The sequence below is a fragment of the Salvelinus fontinalis genome, chromosome 2 (assembly GCF_029448725.1).
Source record: "Salvelinus fontinalis isolate EN_2023a chromosome 2, ASM2944872v1, whole genome shotgun sequence".
NCBI classification, from domain to species: Eukaryota; Metazoa; Chordata; class Actinopteri; order Salmoniformes; family Salmonidae; genus Salvelinus; species Salvelinus fontinalis.
In genome coordinates, this window is record NC_074666.1 from 76,718,432 (window position 1) to 76,742,892 (window position 24,461).

Below are 24,461 nucleotides of genomic sequence, written 5' to 3' on the forward strand. Positions count from 1 at the left end.
CGCTTATGCTGTGCTTTGTTTTACATATCCTGGTCCAATCACATACAATCATCAAAGACACATGTTTTTACCGACTTGTGTGCAGTCGTCCACCTGTGTGCCAGTAAACCAGCTGAAATGACAGTGGTTAAATTCTAGCTAGAGGGCTGTTTGATTCTAATGGCTGTTCCAGGGAAGTAGCTTAACATAATTATGGTAAACTCCTGTTATTTGTTTTCGAGTGCCTATGCACACTCAGACTCCTATGCAATTTAAATGCACTTTTATCTGCAATTGATGTTAAAAACAAATCCAAGGCTTGATGTGCAGTATATTCACATAGAGGAGATTATGGATTTGCTTGGCCCTGCAGCTTGCCATAGAGGGGTAAGGCAGAGTAGTGGGGTCCACTGCTGGTGTCTGGGGTTAGGAGGACAGGGGTAAGGTTTATGGGGGCAGAGGCCATGCTGCGTGTGGGCTGGAGGGAGAGCTTCTACTCTGGTTGGGGAGCCGCTGGCGTCTCGTTGGCATTGGCGTCTGTGGGCTTGTTTTCCACCTCGTCGTCGGATAGGAGGTCGAGCGATGTTCCCTCCACCTGCAGCTGACGCCTTCCCGAGCGGCTGGAGGAGAAACTGATGGGGCCTCCACGCCTGCAGGGGACAGAGGGGGCCAGGAGAGGTGGAGAGGTATTAGTAACGAGGACCACAATTTGGCCAATATACACAACTGTTTGTGTGAAAAATATCATCTTAGAGTTTGTGTGTGTGTGTGTGGGGCTCTAAATACCTGAGGCGGCTCTTGAGTGTGTTGACCTCGCGGCTGAGACCCTCGCTGGCCTCAGTTGCATCGTCCAGCTCCCTCTGCAGCTTCCTGCGGTAGGCGTTGGCACGTGTGGCCTCCTCCTCAGCCTCCTCAAGCTGCCTCTTCAGCTGCTTCATGCGAGAGTTGGCCTTCTCCATCTGACTCAGCCAGGAGTCACAACAGACATCAACAATGATGAACAGTCAATACTAATACTTACAATACTCAGCAGTCCTATGGTCCAATGGTTACTTGAAAGAACCTACTGTAGGAAAGACTCCATTCCTAAATCTTCACACCTATCTAATCCTGTCCCACCTTTGCAAGTTGTACTGAATTGGATAGAATTCCTTCTTTAGCTGTGTACATCTTAAAAATGCACTATGCAGAATTCGCCTAATTTCTGTTTGTGTCAAAACAAGCAGTCATTGTGTAGAGAATCCATAACCAAAAAACTATATATTTTCAGCTGTTGTACAAAACTGAAAGTAAAAGACGCAAAACGAAACTTAAGAACGGGAAGCATAGAAATAGAGCACACAGAACAGATCTATCGCTTCTTAGACTTGATTTCAATGAGAATTAAATATATTGTAGCTTTAAGATCTGGGACGTCCAAACATCCATGACAAGCTCCTCACCTGTTCCTTGTACTGGTCGGAATGGCGGCGCTCGTCCTCCACGTGCATGCACACCTCCTTCAGCTTCTTCTCTGTCCGTCTCACAAGCTTATTGGCCGCTGCTCGCTCCCTGAGAGGAGGACAGAGGAATGAGGTCATAGGACGGTTAGAGCACCACAGGAACCGCACTGTAACAAAGGTTGTCAGTCATAGATCTTCAAGTACATCTCTTAAGATTGCTTTTGACTCATTACATTGATCACATTAACATTTAGATCACATTCAAGAACCTCTCTTCCAACGGGCTGAGCTTGTTCTAAAGCCCTCATGAACTCCTCCTGAGTCTTGGTCTCCTATTTCACCCTGTCTAATAAGGTTTGGAGTTGTTATAAGAGAGTTGCTGAGTTTCTCACTTAGCCTCCTGCTCCAGCTGCTCCTCCAGCTGCAGTATCTTGGCCTCCAGGGCGGTGATGGAGGCCTTGAACCGGCTCTTCACGGAGCCCTCCAGCTCACCCAGCTTGGCCCGCAAGTCCTTGTTCTGCCTCTCCAGCTGCTGGCGCGCATTCTCACTCTTCTGGGCCAAGCTGCGCTCTGCCACAAGCTCCAGGGTCAGGGTGTCCACCTGGGGGAGGAGAGGGGGAAGAGAGAGGTGGAGAGAGGAAAACAGGGAATGAAGGAGAGAGGGGAAAGTGAGAGAGAGATAAGAGTACTTTTTATGGTAGGGGCTGAATAATGGATTGTTCCCAAAAAGTCAAAGGAACAAGAGTAAAATGATTACAATGATCAAGTCTGCAACCTGAAAAGGTTTCCTCCTGGCTCATACCTGCATGGTGGTCTTGCGGAAGCGGTCATTGAGCAGCTCCATGTTGCCCTGTTCCTCCTCTAGTTCCTCCTCCAGCTGAGCGATGCGAGCCTCCAGCCTCCTTTTCTCATCCATTAAGGCAGACTTGCCCGAGGTGCTGTTGGAGATCTCATCCGCTAGCTCATCCCGTTCCTGCTCTGCATGGCGCCGCGCCCTCTCTGACGCCGCCAGGTCCTACAGGGCAGAGGTCACACAGGGCACCATTTTTCACAGTAAGATGAGCCAGTCTAGACTACAGGAAACAGCAGACCAAAACACATAGTTATGACAGGAGCAATACTACAGCCCACTGTACCTCATGAAGCTGGAGAACCTCGGCCTCCAGGCTCTTCAGCTTCTTCTCGTTCTCCTTGGATTGGGAGAATATCTCGTCCCGAGAGGCCCGGGTGTCCTCCAACTCCCTCTGATAGTCTTTCATCTGGGACTGAGGGACAAAGTGGAGATAGATCGAATCCCATTATTGACCAAAATAATCAGTTTTATCATTTTTTATTTGTCTTGTCTGTTCTACAGACGGTGTGAGTTTATTACCTGCAATTTGCGTAGCTGCTTGATGGCTTCGTCACGGGCCTTGTTGGCGCCCTCTATCTGTCCCACCATGCCCATCAGGTCCATCTCCAGCTTCTTCTTAGCAGCCATGGCCAGGGCTCTCTGCTTCCTCTCATCCTCCAGCTCTGCTTCCATCTCACGCACCTGAGGAGACCAGGACAGACCAGGTCAGCGGAGGGGAAGGGGGTGGTGTACATTCTCTGAGAGTATGACAACCTATTGTTCCTGGAATTTTTTCACACAGTTCTTGTTTGTATGGAAGTGATGTGTCCTCTATGCACCTGTTTGACAAGCGCCCTTTTCTTCTCGTCGTTCTGGTCGTCTCGCCCCTGCAGGTCTCTCTCGTATTGGGTCTTCATGGCCTGCATGTTGACCTCCAGACGCAGCTTGGCGTCCTCCGTGGCCTGCAGCTCGTCCTCCAGCTCCTCCAGCTGAGTCCTCATCTCCTCCAGCTGCTGATCCAGAGTCCTCTTGGACTTCTCCAACTCATGGACCTGGACAGTGGTAGAGAAGATACTTTGAGGTTATGCTATTTGGAATGAACTGGCTTTTAAAGTTAAGGTTTAACCTAGTTTATTTCTGTAGGATGCAGAGTAGTCGATCTGAAAACAACAGATGCAAACCATTCTGCCCTCAGCTGAAGAAAACACCGGTATTCAGTGCAACACTCACGTTCTTGCCCACGTCGTCCTTGGAGCTCATCAGGTCCTCCATCTCACTCCTCAGCTGCTTGTTGAGTCTCTCAAACTCCTCCTTGGCCTCCAGAGCCTCATCCAGAGCCCGGGCAAGAGACAGGGACTTGGTCTCCTTCTCCCTTGCCTCTGCCTCAGCCTTGTCCCTCTCCTCAGCGTAGCGTCCAGAGATGTTCTTCTCCTCAGCCAGCAGCTACAACAAAGGACAAACACTGACTTACAGAGGGAAAATGTCCACCATCTATCTACACAATGCCATTCCATACTGTGCTCTAAGACCAAGCCAATTTAGCTACCATTATGAATGGCTTAGAGTGATCAGTCAAACCTGGTCAAACTTCTTCTGCTTCTTCTCCAGGTTGGAGACGATGGTTCTCTGGTGGTCCAGATCCACCATGAGGTCGTCCAGCTCCTGCTGCAGGCGGGTCTTGGTCTTCTCCATCTTCTCAAAGGCGATGCCCTTCTCCTCCAGCCTCAGGGTGGCCAGGTCCATGTCCTTCTGCAGCTTCCTCTTCACCTCCTCCAGACCCTCCACCATCCCCACGTCATCCTCCAGCTTCTTCTTGGTCTCAACCAGCTACACATACATCACGTTTATAATGATATGATGCTCGCTGAAGGATGGCTACAGTAGGTGGTAGCTTGTTATGGTGATATCATCTGTGTTGCAGTTAATGTGAAATATTAATTGAATAGATACAATTAAGCTGTAAGGCGCTGTGCTGACCTGGGCCTGCAGTGTGCACAGCTGTTTCTCCAGGTTTCTGCGCGCCACCTCGTCCTCCTCCTGCTGCTCCTGCAGGGTGCTCTTCTCCTCCTCCAGCTGGCGGATACGACTGCTCATGTTCAGCTTCTGACGTGTCTCTTCCTGGAGAAGCTCCTACACAGACAGACAGACAGACAGACAGACAGACAGACAGACACCATCCCATATCCCAAAGATGAGACATTGACATGGAAACAGAATGCCACCTCCTCTTAATGTAAAAGGCCCAATACAGCCATTATTATATTAAATCATTTCTAGGTAACAATTAAGTACTTTACTGTAATCGATTTCCATTAAAATGGGCAAAAATAGCTTTTAGCAAAAAACTTTTTTTCAAGCAACAATTTCGCTAGGACTGTCTGGGAGTGGGGAGGGGAAAACTGAAAACTAGCTGCTATTAGCAAATAGGTTTGGATCTCTCTTTGTTATTGGTCTATTAAATCAGTTTACTGCATGGCGATGTCACCATGGAAAGCCGAAACTCCCACGCATGCAAACCTGCTGATTAGAAGGACTTGCTGGTTGAAAATACAATTTATGCAACTATCAGGAAATAACATTGATCACATTTGTTCAGTGTTAGTTTCATCAGCTGTTGTACAATATGATATACAAGACAGGAAACAAGATTTTGTCTGCACTGGGCCTTTAAGATACACATAATGTGTTCCTCGCCGATGAGAGGTTGTCCAGTCTAGCTCACCTGTGTGTCCTGCAAAGCACCCTCCAGGACAGTGGTGTCTTTAACCAGCTTGATTCCCTTCCTCTCTGCATCTTCCAGCAGAGCAGACACACTATCCAGCTCCGTCTGCACACACAGCAAACAGCACAGTTGAGAGACCATCACCAGCAGAGGATAACGTGTGTGTGTGTGCTGCAAATGGCCCTCTCTCACCTGTAGTTTGTGGGAGCGGTCGGCCAGCTCTCCCTTGCCCTTCTCTCCCTCTGTGACCCGGGCCATGAACTCCTGGAGTTGGGCCTCCAGCTTCTTCTTCTTGTGTTCTGACTCCGTCTTGGCCTGCTGCAGCCCCTTTACCTCACTGACCAGCTCCTTGTTGGCACTCTCTGTGCTCTGCTTGTTCTTCTCCAGGTTGACCTTGAACTGGACACAGACCAAGAGATATTACAATAGGAATCCTGCTCAGACAACACAAAACATTTAAAACAGAGGAAGTACTACCTCCACTACCTCATCCAAGTGAAACATTTTCTCTGACTAAACATGACCATGCGGTTGTTGTGAAGCCACCCACCCTTTTGGTCTGCTCTAGCTGCTCAGACAGCTCCTCCAGGGCCGTGGAGTGTCTCTGTCTCATCTCCTGGATCTGGGCCTCGTGGTTCTTGGTCTCCTCGTCGATGGCCTTCTTCAGCTCCGTCACCTCCTGCTCACGCTTGGTCCTGAGCTCCTGCTGGGCTGCGGTGGTGTCCAGGGTGTCCTCCAGCTCAGTCTTTAAGGCCTCCAGCTCCTCACTCAGATCTCTCTTGAGCTTCTCAGCTTTGTTCCTGGAGACCTTCTCTGATTCCAGGTCTTCCTGCAGCTCTGCCAACTGGGCCTGTAGCTCCCGTACCTGCTTCAGGGCGTTGTTCTTCTGGGTCACCTCCTCGTCTCCCCTGACACACATTTTAAATGATTTATTAGGATGCAAAATATAACATTGTCGTATAAGTACAAAGGACCCCAAATAGTCATAGGCCTATGCTTGGACAGTTGAACTAAGTTGCTATGCATGTATTTCCCACTGGTTGGCAGTATCAGACAATATATCCTGAAACAAACACAGATATCTTGTTTGTCACTACCATTGAGTATGTGAGTTGGTCCTGAAAGAGCGGATTGTTTTTAATGGCCAGCGATCAACACAGACTAGACGTGGGGCCAACATTTACACATTCCAACCCAGTGAGATCTGCTGAATAAATAGCTGCTGGGTGGTCTGGTCAGCACCGTATCATTACGAGAGGGCATAAAAATGGTAAATGCTCATAGGGTTTTAATAGTCAGATTACAAGATTACCGGTGCAAGTCTGGCCAACTGTAGACCTACCATTGTTAAATATGGCATATAAAAGACAGGTGTTGAAACAATTAAAATAGGAGGGAATTTGATGACGGCGCTAAACAGCTATGTGATAATTACTTCAGTCTAAGGCAGTCAGAGAATCAGACTTCCTCGCAGTCAAACACCTTCCAATGGCAAAAGACATCTGAACTATATCTCCAGGTGGCTTCCATCCTGTCTGTCTGTCTGTCTGTCTGTCTGTCTGTCTGTCTGTCTGTCTGTCTGTCTGTCTGTCTGTCTGTCTGTCTGTCTGTGTCTCTCTCTCTCACCTGGCCTGTATAGCCTGCAGCTCCTCCTCCTTCTTAGCCAGTTGCACCTTGAGCTCCTCTATCTGGGCCTGCAGCTCAGCTATCTGGTCCTGCAGGTCTGTGGTCTCTCCATCCAGCTTCCTCTTGGCCTTCTCCAGCTCCTGACGAGTCTTCTCCTCCTTCTTCAAACGCTCTGAAGGGAGAAGGGAAGGAGACGAATGGTGTTAAAGTGTCTGGACTCACTACCTATAACTAGTGAGACCTTGTAGGTAAGAGGACACCTACCTTCCAGGTCCACCATCATAACCTCCTGCTTGTTCTTTGTCTTGCCCAGGTTCTTGGCCTTCTCCTCCTCCTCAGTCAGCTGGGACATCATCTCATTCACACGGTCATCCAGGAGCTTCTTCTCCTGAAGAAGGAAAGAGGAGTCAGGTTGTTTATAATGATAGTAAAGTCCAGCAGCATAATGTTAGTAAGGTCCGATATTTCTCAACCCTAGACTGCCTTTCATCTCCACTCACCTTTAGGAACTTGGAATTCTGGTCCTCCAGGAGCAAGATGTCCTCCTCAAATTTCTTCATCTTGGCCTCGGCTGTCACCTTCTCCAGCTGCAGCTTCTGCCTGGCAGCCTCCTCCTCATCCAACTGCTCCTCCAGGTCCTGGAAGAAAAAAACATTTATTAAGAAGGTAACTGGTAGAAATGTTTTGGGTCCATTTTCTGTCATAAAATATGTGCAACCACTTCCATGTTCAATCTTCTCAAGCTTCCACTCTGCAGTCTCCATGTCTCATCAGTACCTGGATGTGAGACTGCATCTTCTTCTTCTCACTTTGCAGGCCCTGGGTTCTCTCCTCCTCCTCCTCCACTCTAGACTCCAGGTCATGAAGGATCTCCTCCAGCTCCTGCTTCTTAGCGGCCAGACGGGCTCTCATCTCCTCAGCCTCGGCAAACAGCTCCGTCTCGGCCTGCAGCTGCTCCGCTAGGATGTTCTTTTCCTCGATCAGCTACACAATGCAAACATGGGCATAATGGAATGAATGGTACAATGCGGAATTTAAGTTCATAAAGGGATGATCCTTAGGGTCTACACTCTTAGAAAAACGTGTTCCAAAAGGGTTCTTTGGCTGTCCACATAGGATAACCCTTTTTGGTTTCAGGTAGAACCCTTTTTGGTTTCAGGTAGAACCCTTTTTGGTTCAAGGTAGAACTATTTTGGGTTCCAGGTAGAACCCTCTGTGGAAAGGGTTCTACATGGAACTCAAAAGGGTTCTCCTATGGGAACAGCCAAATAACAATTGTACGTTCTAGATAGCACCTTTTTTTCTAAGAGTGTAGTCTACTGTAGTTGGTGTGGACTGGACACTGACCTGTGAGTGCTTTCTCTCCATCTCCACTAGTTCTCCCTCCACCTTGGTCTGCTTCTCCTTCACCTTGACAAGCTCATCGTCCTTGGCCTGCATCTCCTCCTCCTGCCTGGTCACCTGCAGCAGGGGCTTCACCTGGGGGACAGAACACAGAATCCACTGTTCAAAAGTAGATGACTAGGAGCCTTATCATATAGCTATATAGAGAGACTTGACAATTCTGGTGTTACAAAGACAGATTAGCCATATACAGTAGATATAGTGTACTGTAATGGAGACATACCCACCTTGGTAAAGAGTCTCCACCACTGCCAATGCTTCAGCTTCAGGTAGGCAGAACAGTTCCTCTGAAGCACCTTCAGACAATTCAGTTGCTGCTGCTTCTTAACAAACGCCCTGTCAGGAGAGAGAGGGGATACATGGTCAGACATACTGACCAAGAAGGCCAAAGGAAACATATCTGTGGCATCTTTCTGTCCTAAAAGGGTTCTAGTGGTCACGAAAGGAAGGAATTGAGGAAAGGTAAGGCCATTGCATATATAGAACTCACTTGCGGGCCAGGTACCCCCGGCAGACAGACTGGAAGTAGATGATGATGTCAGTGATCTTCATGTCTCTCTCCTCCTCCAGGTGAGCCAGCACTCCAGCCCTGAAGAAGATCTTACTCTGCCCAATCCTGAACAGGTTAGGATCCAACTCCAAGGCTCGGATCTGGAGTGAAAATGGGTCATAGATTTAAATCCAGGGAAGGAAGGCCAAATCATAATAAACAGTGTAATTTAGGTGATGCCCTATAAATACGAAGGAAAAATCATGTCATGGATGTTTATGAAGTCGATATACATTTAACATGCTTACCGTGATCTAGCTTGTAAAAGGACAAAGAGCCTCTCCCAAGTATTCAATGTGCTAAACACAGTAAAATAGTGACACACAAATCCTCACCATTCTCTCACAGGCTTGTTTGCCATCCATGAAGCCCTTGGGGATGGCGTTGGGGGTGAGGATCTCATACCTGGCAACAGAATGGACATGAATGTGTAAAGGCCCTGGGTCAACACCTCCATGTTGACTAGGACCAGGGTGTGAGGAGAGACGTGAGAGGCCTCAGATCTTACAGAAGCCTCACTGTTCAGAAATAGAACAGCTCCATGAGATAATCAAAGCACAACACCCAGGGCAATGGGAAGCCAATGCCACTTTGTCCTCTATAATCTATCTCTCAAAAGTAAACACAGGAACTTATCAATTGGGTTGAAATACATAAATAGTCCGTATGAGGTGCGTGTACAGTGAGTACAGTACCTCTGTCTGAACTCCTGGAAGATGATACGGTTGGGGAAGCCCTGTCTGCAGATACGGATCCCCTCCAGAACACCATTACACCTCAGCTGGTCCAGAACCAGGTGGGGGTCTAGCTTACCAGCCTGTAGGGAGGGAGGGGCTTTGAGATGAGAGGTTTGGGGGAGGTACAGTACAGTACCAAACTTCCTGCAAAGAAGATTTTTCTAAACTAATAGCAACTAAATGCTGTTACTGTTCATTTAGCTTTGAAAATTTCATCCAGAAAATGTTTTATAGGGAAACAATGTTACTTCAAATATATTTGTGTAATATTATGCAAAATGCCATTCTACAATTAGGATTGCATAGGGACTAGACTAACTACTTGAACACATTTACACCAAAACAACCGGTGTTTATATCCTGTTCTCCATCCATACCATCCATTTATGACAGTCATTTGTGGTTGCACTGCAGAAACAAGCGTGTCTCGTCTAAATCCCCTGGAATACATTAGGGAACACTTAACAGGCCCACATAGCCCATAACTCTCCACTCTGCTATTGTTCATTTCCAGCCTTCCATCTGAGCTGTTGTTTATGGAGGCAGAGGGCCCACTGAGGCCTGGTAGCAGAGTGTGTCTCCAGGGGTTCTGGTGGGTGGTGTGGGGGCTGTAGTCTGGGCTACAGGGGTTCTGGTGGGCGGTGTGGGGACTGTAGTCTGGGCTACAGTGGTTCTGGTGGGCGGTGGGGGGGGCTGTAGTCTGGGCTACAGGGGTTCTGGTGGGTGGTGTGGGGACTGTATTCTGGGCTACAGGGGTTCTGGTGGGTGGTGTGGGGGCTGTAGTCTGGGCTACAGTGGTTCTGGTGGGTGGTGGAGGGGTTGTAGTCTGGGCAACAGGGGTTCTGGTGGGTGGTGTGGGGACTGTAGTCTGGGCTACAGGGGTTCTGGTGGGTGGTGTGGGGACTGTAGTCTGGGCTACAGTGGTTCTGGTGGGCGGTGGGGGGGCTGTAGTCTGGGCTACAGTGGTTCTGGTGGGTGGTGTGGGGACTGTAGTCTGGGCTACAGGGGTTCTGGTGGGTGGTGTGGGGGCTGTAGTCTGGGCTACAGGGGTTCTGGTGGGTGGTGTGGGGGCTGTAGTCTGGGCTACAGTGGTTCTGGTGGGTGGTGTGGGAACTGTAGTCTGGGCTACAGTGGTTCTGGTGGGTGGTGTGGGAACTGTAGTCTGGGCTACAGTGGTTCTGGTGGGTGGTGTGGGAACTGTAGTCTGGGCTACAGTGGTTCTGGTGGGTGGTGTGGGAACTGTAGTCTGGGCTACAGTGGTTCTGGTGGGTGGTGGAGTGGTTGTAGTCTGGGCAACAGTGGTTCTGGTGGGTGGAGGAGGGGTTGTAGTCTGGGCAACAGTGGTTCTGGTGGGTGGTGGAGGGGTTGTAGTCTGGGCTACAGGGGTTCTGGTGGATGGTTGTGGGGGCTGTAGTCTGGGCTACAGGGGTTCTGGTGGGTGGTGTGGGAACTGTAGTCTGGGCAACAGTGGTTCTGGTGGGTGGAGGAGGGGTTGTAGTCTGGGCAACAGTGGTTCTGGTGGGTGGTGGAGGGGTTGTAGTCTGGGCTACAGGGGTTCTGGTGGATGGTTGTGGGGGCTGTAGTCTGGGCTACAGGGGTTCTGGGGGGGGTGCTGCTCATTGCTCACTCTCTTCTCGTGGTTGGGGATGATGCAGCGGACAAAGTTGGGGTTGGTGTTCCTCAGCGTGGCCATAAGCTTGGTGAGAGACTCCTTGTAGAGCTGGCCCACCGTACGGAACATGCCCTTCTTGGTCTTATAGGCTGCGCCAAAGGCCGTCTCGTTCATCCCTGCTACCTGGTCCAGACCCACGATACGGTCCACTGACAGAAGAAAGAGGGAGAGGAGAGAAGGGCAGAGTTAGATGGGTAGACGCTGGTAGAGGGGTGACTGGTGCGTGAACTAAACATATATACTGTATAATCAAACAGCAAAGGACTAGAGCATGACCAGGACAGATGAGGGCTTCTAAGCGCAACAACATGTAAACAACATGACTGACAGCCAGAGTGGGTGGGATGGGCGGTTGGCCCTAGCATGACTACATGTTCATTAAAAGCAGACAAAGGAAACAAGACTGAACCAAGCTATTGCAAAACCTAATCCAACTTAACTCAAAACATGTTCATAATACAGCTGTTTTTCCAAGAACAGCACAGCCATTTTATTTGACCTTTCCACCCCCACCGTTACATAAACTGCAATCAATTGGTTTTATTTGAATGTAATTAGACTAGCTAGATCAGTGGTTGTTCTTGCCATGGAATACAGAGAAAAAAGATCAACAATACCATCTTGTTTGCATATTCAGATAGCATCAATATATGAGGCAATGTTCTTTGCAGAGATCAAGGGGAACGGAAGGGAAGAGACATTCTTATTCACCGTGGTGTGTGGCAGCTCACCTTCTTTTAGACACCAGTTGGCTGTCTCCATTTAGGACAGACAAAACAACCTCCAGGCTAAAAAGGCATTCCTCAGAGTATTCCTAATATAGTGCCTTTGGAAAGTATTCAGACCCCTTGACTTTACAGCCTTATTCTAAAATGTATTACATAGTTTTTCCCCCCTCCTCAATCTACACACAATAACAAAGCAAAAACAGGTTTTTAGAAATGTTTGCTAATTCATTAAAAAAATAAAAACTGAAATATCACATTTACATAAGTATTCAGACCCTTTACTCAGTACTTTGTTGAAGCACCTTTGGTGAGGAGGTTTGTAGTCCTCCTTGTTCGCACACACTTTTTCAGTTCTTTTTATTTTATTTATTTCACCTTTATTTAACCAGGTAGGCTAGTTGAGAACAAGTTCTCATTTGCAACTGCGACCGGGCCAAGATAAAGCATAGCAGTGTGAACAGACAACAACACAGAGTTACACATGGAGTTAACAAATAAACAAGTCAATAACATAGTAGGAAAGAAAAGAAAAAAAAGAGAATCTATATACAATGTGTGCAAAAGGCATGAGGAGGTAGGCTATAAATAGGCCATAGGAGCGAATAATTACAATTTAGCAGATTAACACTGGGGTGATAAATCATCAGATGATCATGTGCAAGTAGAGATACTGGTGTGCAAAAGAGCAGAAAAGTAAATAAATAAAAACAGTATGGGGATGAGATAGGTAAATTGGGTGGGCTACATACCGATGGACTATGTACAGCTGCAGTGATCGGTTAGCTGCTCAGATAGCAGATGTTTAAAGTTGTTGAGGGAGATAAAAGTCTCCAACTTCGGGGACTCCCGGGTGGCGCAGTGGTCTAGGGCACTGCATCGCAGTGCTAGCTGCGCCACCAGAGTCTCTGGGTTCGCGCCCAGGCTCTGTCGCAGCCGGCCGCGACCGGGAGGTCCGTGGGGCGACGCACAATTGGCATAGCGTCGTCCGGGTTAGGGAGGGTTTGGCCGGTAGGGATATCCTTGTCTCTCATCACGCTCCAGCGACTCCTGTGGCGGTGTTTCCTCTGACACATTGGTGCGGCTGGCTTCCGGGTTGGAGGCGCGCTGTGTTAAGAAGCAGTGCGGCTTGGTTGGGTTGTGCTTCGGAAGACGCATGGCTTTCGACCTTTGTCTCTCCCGAGCCCGTACGGGAGTTTTAGCGATGAGACAAGATAGTAATTACTAGCGATTGGATACCACGAAAATTGGGGAGAAAATGGGATAAAAAAAAGAAAGAAATAAATAATAATAAAAAAAAAATAAAGTCTCCAACTTCAGAGATTTTTGCGATTCGTTCCAGTCGCAGGCAGCAGAGAACTGGAAGGAAAGGCGGCCAAATGAGGTTTTGGCTTTAGGGATGATCACACCTGCTGGAACGCGTGCTACGGGTGGGTGTTGCCATCGTGACCAGTGAACTGAGATAAGGCGGTGCTTTACCTAGCATAGCCTTGTAGATGACCTGGAGCCAGTGGGTCTGACGACGTACATGTAGCGAGGGCCAGCCGACTAGAGCATACAGGTCGCAGTGGTGGGTGGTATAAGGTGCTTTAGTAACAAAACGGATGGCACTGTGATAAACTGCATCCAGTTTGCTGAGTAGAGTATTGGAAGCTATTTTGTAGATGACATCGCCGATGTCGAGGATCGGTAGGATAGTCAGTTTTACTAGAGTAAGTTTGGCGGCGTGAGTGAAGGAGGCTTTGTTGCGAAATAGAAAGCCGACTCTAGATTTGATTTTGGATTGGAGATGTTTGATATGAGTCTGGAAGGAGAGTTTGCAGTCTAGCCAGACACCTAGGTACTTATAGATGTCCACATATTCTAGGTCGGAACCATCCAGGGTGGTGATGCTAGTCGGGCGTACGGGTGCAGGCAGCGACCGGTTGAAAAGCATGCATTTAGTTTTACTAGCGTTTAAGAGCAGTTGGAGGCCACGGAAGGAGTGTTGTATGGCATTGAAACTCGTTTGGAGGTTAGATAGCACAGTGTCCAAGGAAAGGCCAGAAGTATACAGAATGGTGTCGTCTGCGTAGAGGTGGATCAGGGAATCGCCCGCAGCAAGAGCAACATCATTGATATATACAGAGAAAAGAGTCGGCCCGAGAATTGAACCCTGTGGTACCCCCATAGAGACTGCCAGAGGACCGGACAACATGCCCTCCGATTTGACACACTGAACTCTGCCTGCGAAGTAGTTGGTGAACCAGGCAAGGCAGTCATTAGAAAAACCAAGGCTGCTGAGTCTACCGATAAGAATGTGGTGATTGACAGAGTCGAAAGCCTTGGCCAGGTCGATGAAGACGGCTAAAGACGGCTATTTCTGCCCACAAATGTTCTAATGGGATTGAGGTCAGGGCTTTGTGATGGCCACTCCAATACCTTGACTTTGCTGTCCTTAAGCCATTTTGCCACAACTTTGGAAGTATGCTTGGGGTCATTGTCCATTTGGAAGACCCATTTGCGACCAAGCTTTAACATCCTGACTGATGTCTTGAGATGTTGCTTCAATATATCCACATAATTTTCCTGCCACATGATGCCATCTATGTTGTGAAGTGCACAAGTCCCTCCTGCAGCAAAGCACCCCCACAAGATGATGCTGCCACACCCCTGTGCTTCACGGTTGGGATGGTGTTCTTTGGCTTGCAAGCATCCCCCTTTTTCCTCCAAACATAACAATGGTCATTATGGCCAAACAGTTCTATTTTAGTTTCATCAGACCAGAGGACATTTCTCCAAAAAGTACGATCTTTGTCCCCATATGCAGTTGCAAACCGTAGTCTGTTTTTTTATGGCGGTTTTGGAGCAGTGGCTGAGCGACCTTTCAGGCTATGTCGATATAGGACTAGTTTTACTGTGGATATAGATACGTTTGTACTGGTTTCCTCCAGCATCTTCACAGGGTCCTTTGCTGTTGTTCTGGGATTGATTTGCACTTTTCGCACCAAAGTACGTTCATCTCTAGGAGACAGAACGCGTCTCCTTCCTGAGCGGTATGATGGCTGTGTGGTCCCATGGTGTTTATACTTGCGTACTATTGTTTGTACAGATGAACGTGGTACATTCAGGCATTTGGAAATTGCTCCCAAGGATGAACCAGACTTGTGGAGGTCTACAATTGGTTTTCTGATGTCTTGGCTGATTTCTTTTGATTTTCCCATGATGTCAAGCAAAGAGGCACTGAGTTTGAAGGTAGGCCTTGAAATACATCCACAGGTACACCTGCAATTGACTCAAATTATGTCAATTAGCCTATCAGAAGCTTCTAAAGCCATAACATAATTTTCTGGAATTTTCCAAGCTGTTTAAAGGCACAGTCAACTTAGTGTATGTAAACTTCTTTACCACTGGAATTGTGATACAGTGAATTATAAGTGAAATAATCTGTCTGTAAACAATTGTTGGAAAAATTACTTGTATCATGCACAAAGTAGATGTCCTAACCGACTAGCTAAAACTATACTTTGTTTCCAATAAATTTGTGGAGTGGTTGAAAAATGAGTTTTAATGACTCCAACCTAAGCGCATGTAAACTTCCGACTTCAACTGTATATACTGTACTGAAATATCTTTCAGAAATCCTCTGTTGGCGTCAGTCAGTATTTCCCTTGGCAGGGACACATCATGCCTCTGATGTGATTTTAGAGGCTTATTTGGAAACCATGGTTTCACAGTGTAGTCGGCTCTCCTTAAACGTGGCATGGTAAAAGCTTCATTGGCATGGTAAAAGCTTCCTTGGCATGGAAAGCTTCATTGGCATGGTAAGCTTCATTAGCCTTATTATGAAAGGATCTGGACATATGCATACACATTCTTCATAGATGGTGCAAAGGATAAAGTCATCAGATGAAAAGGGCCCTGATCCGTTTGGAGAACCAGAACCAGGCTTCTAACCATAGGGCAATGGTCAAGACTGACAACTGATTAGAACAGGAACAGTGCTGAATCATTACAACTCTTTGAATCATATTCTCCCCTTAACTCTCGTAGTGACTGCTCTGATTTACTTCAATAACCAAGGGTGGCAGAAGTTTAAGGAGTGTGTGCGAAGGTTAAGTGACACTGACAGATGAATCTTTTCTTCTTCAATCATTGTCATTCCACATCAGCTTCACTGATATCTACAGGGTGATATTTTAGCGAAGCTTCATTTCACAATCTGTCTTTTTAAATAAAAGATTATGGAAATCAGATCAGTGATCTGGCATGCAGGTTAAGGTTGCTAAAACATTTACCCTCAAAAAACAGGCTTAGCCCATGCCAAAGGGATTATGAATTCCAGCAAAGTCAGTGTGATCTGTAGCTAAAATATCCTGAGAAAGAGGTGGTGGAGGAAGTCGGTCTCCATCCATCACTCCCAAGTCAACTCCAAGCCTTACTGACGTCAGTTTACAGGTGAGTGTTGAATACATTAAATAGCCATGGCCCTGGCAATGTCCAGGCTTTTTCTCATACATTTACTCCACACCGGCAGATGTCTCCATGCTAGTATTCTTCAAGGCCCTACTTACGATGGCTCTTCCAAACAAATTGTAACAATCCTGGTGCTTCCTTGTGCAGGTATCTCAAATAAACAATCTGAGCTGAGATTTGACTGAGACAGAATGGCGCCAGACAAACCAGCATCGCTGAAAGGTACTGTCTTGGTTAGCAATAGTGCATTACGGGTCATGCAAAGCCTAGAGGCGGTGGGTGCATCTAAGGGTGCAGAGTGCAGCCGGGAGCGAGCAGGAAGAACCCTACAAAGGAGCAGCAACATGTGCATTCACCTGGAGGCTCAAGGAGATCAGAGGCCTTATCATAGAAAGAGGCTCTCTGAAAGGTCTGAATGTCTATAGCTCAGAAACAGAGAGAGGGGAGGATGTGAGGGACAACTCAGCTTTACATAAACATCCATGCAGATGCAGATTTATTCTTATGTTACTGCATACACACTCACACAAACAATGATTAGTTGTGTACATTGTAAAGGACAGAGACATATTGCTGTTACTGGTCTAGTAGAATATTCCATGCACAAAAACAAAGCAATTCAGTCCTTTCCTTTCTATTAGTTGTTTCTGTATACATTGTAGATGTCCAATGACTCATAATGAAACTCAATCGCTTTTTAAAACAAGTAGATGTGCCAAATGGGAAAATAAATGGCGGGAGGAGATTTACGAGCGGATATTTCAGGTTACCTCACAAACGCACAATGTTTTGGCTGGCAATGCTCATCACAGAGAAGCAAGCAGTTGAATATGAAACAGACAAGAAGTCTATTGGATGAGAGCACGTACAAAAACTCCCATCATAGCAACTATCCTAAGTTCCAGGTTTTAAGGGGATTCTTCAATACTGTCACTGAACAACCAAGACTCAAACAAAGTGACAACTACATGGTCCAAACAGGAAGAGAGTATGGGGGACTCACCGTCCTTCCACAGTTCAGACACAAACTTGTCAGTGGACTGGTTGAGCAGCGTGGCCACGTTGTCGTTCAGAGGGTCCATGTTCTTCATCAGCCACTCGTCAGCCTTGTAGTCCACCTGAGGAGAGACAGACAGACTTAAGATAAACAGGCTATATGTACCGGTGCGTAGTGTTAAATAGCTTCCTTTTATCTTGTCTCACTGACTTTCATGTCTGATCAAATTAAATAGATACCTGGTCAAGAGAAAATGAGTTTATGCGCTGTAAACAAAACCTATTTATTAAGTCTTAACATGCATGAGGACTACTGGTGCGGTGGACAAAATGTACATCTGGACTTTGTGCGACAAATTTAATAAGAAAATAAATAAAGATCATATGAACTTTATTTCATGTGGAGTCTGGCCTGGAATGTACACAGGCCTTCTCCAGATGGGAGACCACACTGAGGTGAAAGTTGAAAAATCCTTGAATACGTAACAGTGTAAAAGTCTCACAAAAATGTGAACCAGATGTGGAGATTGGGAGCACAACTGGGCTTTTGTGCTAAGGCAATTACCTGTTAACTAGAGCTTTAGTGGAGACATGTCCGCTGCCTCAAAGGCAGCACTTTAACATTGACTGGTTACAACGTCATTCAGAAAGAAAACATGTTTCTCAAGACATTATGGAGCTGAACAATAATTCTAATTTCAAAAACACTGCTTCATCTTTCCAACACTGCAACCCCTAACCAGGCAAAGCCACAAAAATGTCAATGGCAAATCAGTTTCTTCGAACGAATGAGGCTCTCACCAGAAAAAGGGAGCTCATATGGCAGAGCTGCCTTGTTTTCACCAATCAATGATATGATTGATGAGAGGACGAGCAGAGGAGAGGAAGTCATTTCAGTGTATTGAGACCCAGGCTCTGCGTGGACGTACCCTGCCAGCGTAGTGAATGATGCAGAAGTCGGCTTTGTCCTTCAGCTGCCGGGGTTTCTGGAACTTGGGGTGGGTGCCCTGCTCCTGGAGCACCTTGTCTACAAATGTCTTATCAGTGGCCTTGGGGAACCAGCACTCTTCATCCAACAGGGCCAGAACTCCTGGAGGGTTGGTCTGCAGACAGAGAGAAAGGAGAATAATCTGATGAAGTTCCTCAGACATAATCTTGAGTAAAATACACCTATATGTGTAAAGAGGAAAAGCTGACCGGTCTCTCGATGAGGTCGATGCAGGGCTGCAGGTCCAGGCCGAAGTCGATGAAGCTCCACTCGATGCCCTCCCTCTGGTACTCCTCCTGCTCCAGGATGAACATGGTGTGGTTGAACAGCTGCTGCAGCTTCTCGTTGGTGTAGTTGATGCACAGCTGCTCAAATGAGTTCAGCTAGAGGAGGGATATGGGGAGAGAAAGAGATGTGAGAGATGAGTATTACAGATCAATAAGACAAGACAGTCCCTCTTGGACATGATTATATGTCTGCAACAAGAGATGAATGATCTTGAAAATAAGTTTACCTCAAATATCTCAAAGCCAGCGATGTCCAGGATGCCGATGAAGGAGGCTCCCTGTCTCTTGGTTCTGTCCAGGGCCTTGTTGATGCGGTGGACGAGCCAGCGGAACAGACGCTCATATGTGGCCTTGGCCAGGGCTTCCACTGCAAAGTCAGCCTGAGGAGAGAACCAGAGAGAGATAGACGACAGTTTGCTGGGTACCAGTCTGTATCTACTTAACCCAACTTCATGGACCTACATAGATTGGTGTTAGTGAATGCAGAAACAGTTAGGAGTGTACAACTGATGGGAACTGGAGAACAGCTCCTACCTGTTCTTTGGTCTGGGCCTTCTGGACGTAGTCTCGGCCCACTTTGATGCGGGGGGACAGAATGGCCCTAGTAAACTCCATCACATTCAGCCCCAGCAGGTGGCACAGCTTCTGAGCCGCTGGGAGGGAAGACAGGACATTGGGTTACTAGTGACCCATCAGTGTTGCAACCTGGAGATGGGCACAGTCAGAGCCTTCTATACAGTACAAATAGAGAGCTTTGTTTGCAGCCTAACCAGTCTCAATTCAAAACAGTTGGGGAAATGTCAGACAGATGTAATGAAAGACCTCAGTAAAGCACTACCGCTTCATTTCACCCCAGCTACCCAAGGATATCGCCACAGTCTGATGTATGATTCATCAGTTAAAATCACCAAGGATAAATCTCAGCAGAGACACATCCATTTCCCTAATGACAACCAAACTGCATGGCTTACCGTTATAAACTGACCATTAATGCAGAGCAACGTGCCAGAAAGAAATGATAAATGACATATTTATTCCTACTAGCCATCTCCTTCTGAAGTAAAATAAGTAAAATACAGACACGCAGCATGAGCCCCGGGGTATAACATACCTGATATGGACCACTACAATGTGCCTGCATGTCTTTATATTAACAAAATCCGGACAAAGAGCTTCCGCCCAGACACGGTCACTGCAGGAGTTCCTAGGAATCTGACCTCTGTTCAGTGAAGTGTCTCTGTGCTGCCAGACTTCATACTGTACTAAGGACAGACATCTGGAGCTGCTGACGCTTTGCTATCCTTGTCTCAGCCACAACGGTGAAGGATGACTCTACTCTGCTAGTGTTGTGATTCCAGCTGACTCACACTAAGACCCAATACTGATTTCAGCAGAATTTTAATGAAGCTGTTCTGCAGTAAATTATGTGGACCAAGTGAGTGGACTGTTTTTGAGGCTGAGCAGCATATTGTGGGAGGATGATCAATGTTTAAGATTTGCAGCCCAGAGAGTGTAAACTGGGACAATGTATTTTCAGCTGTGTGGTGAGAAATGGCCAAACTTAAGCTGGATGATTTCAAAGTCCTGGAGTGTTGGTTGGACTATGTATGGCCTCTGCATTACCTGTGTTCTCAGGCATGGAGGCCTGGTCTGTGTTCCTCTCCTTCTTGAAGACAACGTTACCAAACTGTAGTACTGCAGACACCACCTTCAGCATGCCTGCAACCACAAGGGAGAGGGAATCAGACAAGAGGCAAGGACAGACACTGATACTACATGTATGGTCTAGCGTGTGTGTACTCACATACAATCTCCTCATGGGAGAAGCTCATGATGTGCATGGCATCCATGGTCTCCTGGAAGTTGTCCTTGTCCTGCTGGCCAGGGATGGTAATGTTGCCGTTGGACAGGAAGCGGTAGTTGTTGAAGCCCTCCAGGAGCAGGTCAGCTGAGAGGAGAGGAGTAGGGGGAGACAAATCAAAAACCAGTACTATAACAGAACAGCCAGGACTTATAACATGAGATGAAATAATGAAATGGTATATAAAATATTGAATGATCCATTTCTGGCACAGAACACTGAAAAACTGAAAATAATAGACATGGTTGTGATTCTTCTTGCAGAAGACACTACTGACAACCATTATAATTGGAATGGGGTATAAGATACTGACTTTTGAGGTGCTCCCCGGCTCCTGCCAGAAGCTGGTAGAAGACATGGAAGGTCCTCTCGTCTTTGGCCTGGCGAACGGCCCTGGACTTCTCCAGGAGGTCTGGTAGTCAGGGAAGTCAAGGTCCTAAGGAGCAATGCCATCATTCCTGTGCTGGTAAATGGCTTACTGGTTATTGTGCCATGCCTAGCAGAATCTTCTCAAACATACAATGGATTGGTATGAATTGCTGCTTCTTGCTATACTTGTATGATATACTGTAAAATAATGTGTTTATTTCTGTTAACGCCAATCTCAACAGACTTTAATACATTAAATGTGGTCCCAATCTAGAGATACTGGGCATAATTTGCTGGCACTAAAATTGTAAAGTCATGTGTTTCTGATCACTTGTGTCTGAGTACAGGGCGTTTTGTCTAAAGAGCGACCATTTTGGGCTTCAGGCAAGAGCTCAACTGTGCACATCACTGGACCTTAGTTTTACAGGAGACTGAAATGCCCACTGAGTGGGTTGCTATTTAGTCAGTGTTTCCAGAAACCTTGACTACCACCATCTCAGAAAGAGGAATGGCTGTATAGCACAAATCACACTGCTTTATAAATCATACTTTCTGCAACGCCAAATCTTGCACAACATGCTATTCTTGAGGGACACAAATTTGACATTTGTCACAAGCATAACGACCAGATATAATTCAATCTTAGAAAACGAAAACCAGTATTCTCCAAAGTCAACCTAAACATGAATAAAGAAAGGCTGTGTATGAATATATCTAGCTCTAAGAACCTAAGTCTATCCACTATCTGGTGAGAACTCTGCATTGAAGTGCGCCACAAATCCCAGAACCCCTTGAGCCAAACCACGACTATGTATGTACATCTGCAGACTCCTACATCCCCTCCCCCTTCACTTCCCAGTCTCCCATCTTTGAGGATACAGGTCTCGATATTGGCCCCAACAATGTAGCCGGTCACGTCAAAGTTGACTCTGATGAACTTGCCCTGTAGGGAGGGATACAAAATATGTAAGGCAGCAGTTCTAAACATTGTGTGACATTGTAGGCCTCTGTGAGCCCAAAAAAGTCCCCACTGAGTCAACAGTATCACTTCTGCAGACATCAGTGACGCATAATGTCAGGTCTGGTCGGAAGTGGGGATACACTGTGTGTGTGTGTGTATGCGTGCCAGGATTATGGAAGATGGAAAGCACATTGCCGTGCTCTTTAGCAGACAGTGTTCTCCTTCATACACTATTTCACTGTATTCTGGAGAAGCAGGTCCTACAATGCCTATTTACACAGAGGGTCTGTGTATAGACCGTCTACAAATGTGTACATAACACACAGTACATCTGTCATATTCAAGACTATTTGTATTCAAGTGTAGCTTTTAGAACTTACGAAACGTGACGAGTTATCGTTTTTCACCGTCTTGGCATTGCCAAAGGATTCAAGGATGGGGTTGGCTTGCAGAAGCTGCCGTTCCAGCTCGCCCTGTAAAGTGAGGGAGAAACTGAGTGATACAGAGCCAGTTAATACCGCCACCACCTAAACCAGCCATGAACCGCTAATGAAAGATGTATTAAATCGGTATGGACAAGTGCCTTTGCTTTCACCACAGGGTGGACATGGGAAGTTAAAAGAGTGTGAGAATGGAACCTCTGTTATGCAGTAGACAGCTGCTATATTTCTACTGAATGAATAACCCATTAAAAGTATGATGTCAGTAAGATGACATTGTACCCAATTATTTCATACAATGTTGAGAAACACTAAATGTAAATCATATGGTTCAGCTCATCTGCAAAACCGAAAATTCAGTGCAGTCTTGACTGAGACTTTCTTTAATAATACATTCCTCAATATCAATACCAGTCTTTGCAGAGAAAAATACTTTTTGTTTGACTGAACACAAAATGATGCAGCACTAGAATCCTCCTCAAAGGGCCTGATCATAATGCTCTTAAATCAGATGTGCGGTCATGTTATGCTCATATTAACATCTGGGACTAAATATTATTCAGTTTATAATAATATACAGTTTAATAATATTATGTCAAAACATACACCAACTGATCAATTTGAGCTATTGAGCAGAGCGAATACAAGCCTACTATATGAATCATGTAGACAGAGATTTATATCTTGTTTATATGCTGCTGGTCATGTCCATCACAGGTTGGAGGGCATAGCCAACCACAGGGCATAGCCAACCACAGGGTATAGCCACCCACAGGGCATAGCCAACCACAGGGCATAGCCAACCACAGGGCATAGCCAACCACAGGGCATAGCCACCCACAGGGCATAGCCAACCACGGGGCATAGCCAACCACGGGGCATAGCCAACCACGGGGCATAGCCAACCACAGGGCATAGCCAACTACAGGGCATAGCCAACCACAGGGCATAGCCAACCACAGGGCATAGCCAACCACAGGGCATAGCCAACCACAGGGCATAGCCACCCACAGGGCATAGCCACCCACAGGGCATAGCCAACCACAGGGTATAGCCAACCACAGGGCATAGCCAACCACAGGGCATAGCCAACCACAGGGCATAGCCAACCACAGGGCATAGCCAACTACAGGGCATAGCCACCCACAGGGCATAGCCAACCACAGGGCATAGCCAACCACAGGGCATAGCCACCCACAGGGCATAGCCAACCACAGGGCATAGCCACCCACAGGGCATAGCCAACCACAGGGCATAGCCAACCACAGGGCATAGCCACCCACAGGGCATAGCCAACCACAGGGCATAGCCAACCACAGGGCATAGCCACCCACAGGGCATAGCCAACCACAGGGCATAGCCAACCACAGGGCATAGCCAACCACAGGGCATAGCCAACTGGATTGAGAGGCCACTAGTCTACTTCTTCCCCACAAACAGAGAGGACAGAGGGTCAAAAGCAGCCCTGCCTGCAGTAACTAAAGTGAGACATTTGGGGTGGTGAGAACATTCCTGTGGTTGTGACGATGCTCACATGCACCCTCCACTTTTGGGAGGCACTGCTGTGACGTGGCGGTGGCTACTTCCCAAATCCTCGAGCGGTGGGGGCATTCCACCATCCCACACCTCGCCCACTTTACCCACTCTCACCAGGGCGCTGGCTGTGTGGGCACAACAGAAATAGCACTGCAACCAGCCAGCCTGTAATGCCCTGGTTTCTCTTCGTGGATGGGACACTGGGGCCTGGTTTTTGTTGACCCGGTGGGCCAGAGTTTTCTGTGATTTTAAAGGTTGGGGGGTAGCGCTGCCCAGCCCCACCACAGATATGTGGGATAGGCTCAGCCTACATACGGGTGAGTGAGAGAGTGGTGCAGAGAGAAGTAGGGCTGCTGCCAGAAGGACTGGGCTCTGGCCCACTTAAACATACTGCAGCCTCTACCGTGTAGATGTGTCCCAGCCAACCCTGAAGCACATCCTATAACTTCTAGAGTTTTCGAGAAATGCACTACAGAGCATACATACACTAAACCCCTGGTTCCAGACAAGACACATTATTAACATAATGTTAATGTTAATGTTAATGAATAGTTAAACATGTCAATGTAAGAGAAGGGAGCATCACAGGGGTAGCTTGTGTTTAATTAGCCCAAGGACTCCACATATATAATTTCCAGTGGAATGAGACTGGAGTTGAGGTGCCTGGCGGGGCAGAACACGACGTGAGGACTATTTTTCTTTCAGGAGCTCAACTCAGGGTGGAAATCAGATCTGAACTGTACAGGTCACATGGAGGTATTGAGTTCAGAGAGCTGCTCCAGTCAAACCTCTCTCTCCTGATGGCTGGACGCTAGGGAGGGGCCATGTGTACATTTTCACTTCCCCTCTTATCTTTTACCTACTACACTGCACAATACC

The 24,461-nt window shown here is 47.1% G+C and overlaps 1 protein-coding gene across 3 annotated transcripts in view; it reads right to left on the reverse strand.

Annotated features, from left to right (window-relative positions):
• Positions 1 to 201: 201 nt before the first annotated feature.
• The window catches only part of LOC129826646 (myosin-10-like), a 59,984-nt gene continuing 35,724 nt past the window's right edge, over positions 202 to 24,461 (reverse strand). For 2 of the 3 annotated variants that reach the window (XM_055887604.1, XM_055887613.1), the window contains 34 exons: positions 21,987 to 22,079; positions 21,525 to 21,588; positions 20,590 to 20,688; positions 20,220 to 20,363; positions 20,039 to 20,134; positions 18,950 to 19,068; positions 18,643 to 18,795; positions 18,338 to 18,511; positions 18,070 to 18,243; positions 17,148 to 17,262; positions 10,920 to 11,113; positions 9,251 to 9,372; positions 8,891 to 8,960; positions 8,496 to 8,656; positions 8,233 to 8,341; positions 7,949 to 8,080; positions 7,379 to 7,585; positions 7,102 to 7,239; positions 6,866 to 6,989; positions 6,602 to 6,773; positions 5,526 to 5,883; positions 5,168 to 5,374; positions 4,976 to 5,080; positions 4,231 to 4,383; positions 3,832 to 4,080; positions 3,484 to 3,696; positions 3,093 to 3,305; positions 2,794 to 2,955; positions 2,558 to 2,686; positions 2,224 to 2,436; positions 1,814 to 2,022; positions 1,422 to 1,530; positions 766 to 938; positions 202 to 629 (listed from right to left, as the gene is read on the reverse strand). In XM_055887604.1, coding sequence (XP_055743579.1) covers positions 473 to 629; positions 766 to 938; positions 1,422 to 1,530; positions 1,814 to 2,022; positions 2,224 to 2,436; positions 2,558 to 2,686; positions 2,794 to 2,955; positions 3,093 to 3,305; positions 3,484 to 3,696; positions 3,832 to 4,080; positions 4,231 to 4,383; positions 4,976 to 5,080; positions 5,168 to 5,374; positions 5,526 to 5,883; positions 6,602 to 6,773; positions 6,866 to 6,989; positions 7,102 to 7,239; positions 7,379 to 7,585; positions 7,949 to 8,080; positions 8,233 to 8,341; positions 8,496 to 8,656; positions 8,891 to 8,960; positions 9,251 to 9,372; positions 10,920 to 11,113; positions 17,148 to 17,262; positions 18,070 to 18,243; positions 18,338 to 18,511; positions 18,643 to 18,795; positions 18,950 to 19,068; positions 20,039 to 20,134; positions 20,220 to 20,363; positions 20,590 to 20,688; positions 21,525 to 21,588; positions 21,987 to 22,079 — 5,310 coding nt within the window. In that variant the 3' untranslated portion in view covers positions 202 to 472. Of the gene's footprint in view, positions 630 to 765; positions 939 to 1,421; positions 1,531 to 1,813; positions 2,023 to 2,223; positions 2,437 to 2,557; positions 2,687 to 2,793; positions 2,956 to 3,092; positions 3,306 to 3,483; positions 3,697 to 3,831; positions 4,081 to 4,230; positions 4,384 to 4,975; positions 5,081 to 5,167; positions 5,375 to 5,525; positions 5,884 to 6,601; positions 6,774 to 6,865; positions 6,990 to 7,101; positions 7,240 to 7,378; positions 7,586 to 7,948; positions 8,081 to 8,232; positions 8,342 to 8,495; positions 8,657 to 8,890; positions 8,961 to 9,250; positions 9,373 to 10,919; positions 11,114 to 16,500; positions 16,564 to 17,147; positions 17,263 to 18,069; positions 18,244 to 18,337; positions 18,512 to 18,642; positions 18,796 to 18,949; positions 19,069 to 20,038; positions 20,135 to 20,219; positions 20,364 to 20,589; positions 20,689 to 21,524; positions 21,589 to 21,986; positions 22,080 to 24,461 lie in introns of all 3 variants that reach the window. The other variant, XM_055887622.1, reaches the window with a different exon arrangement.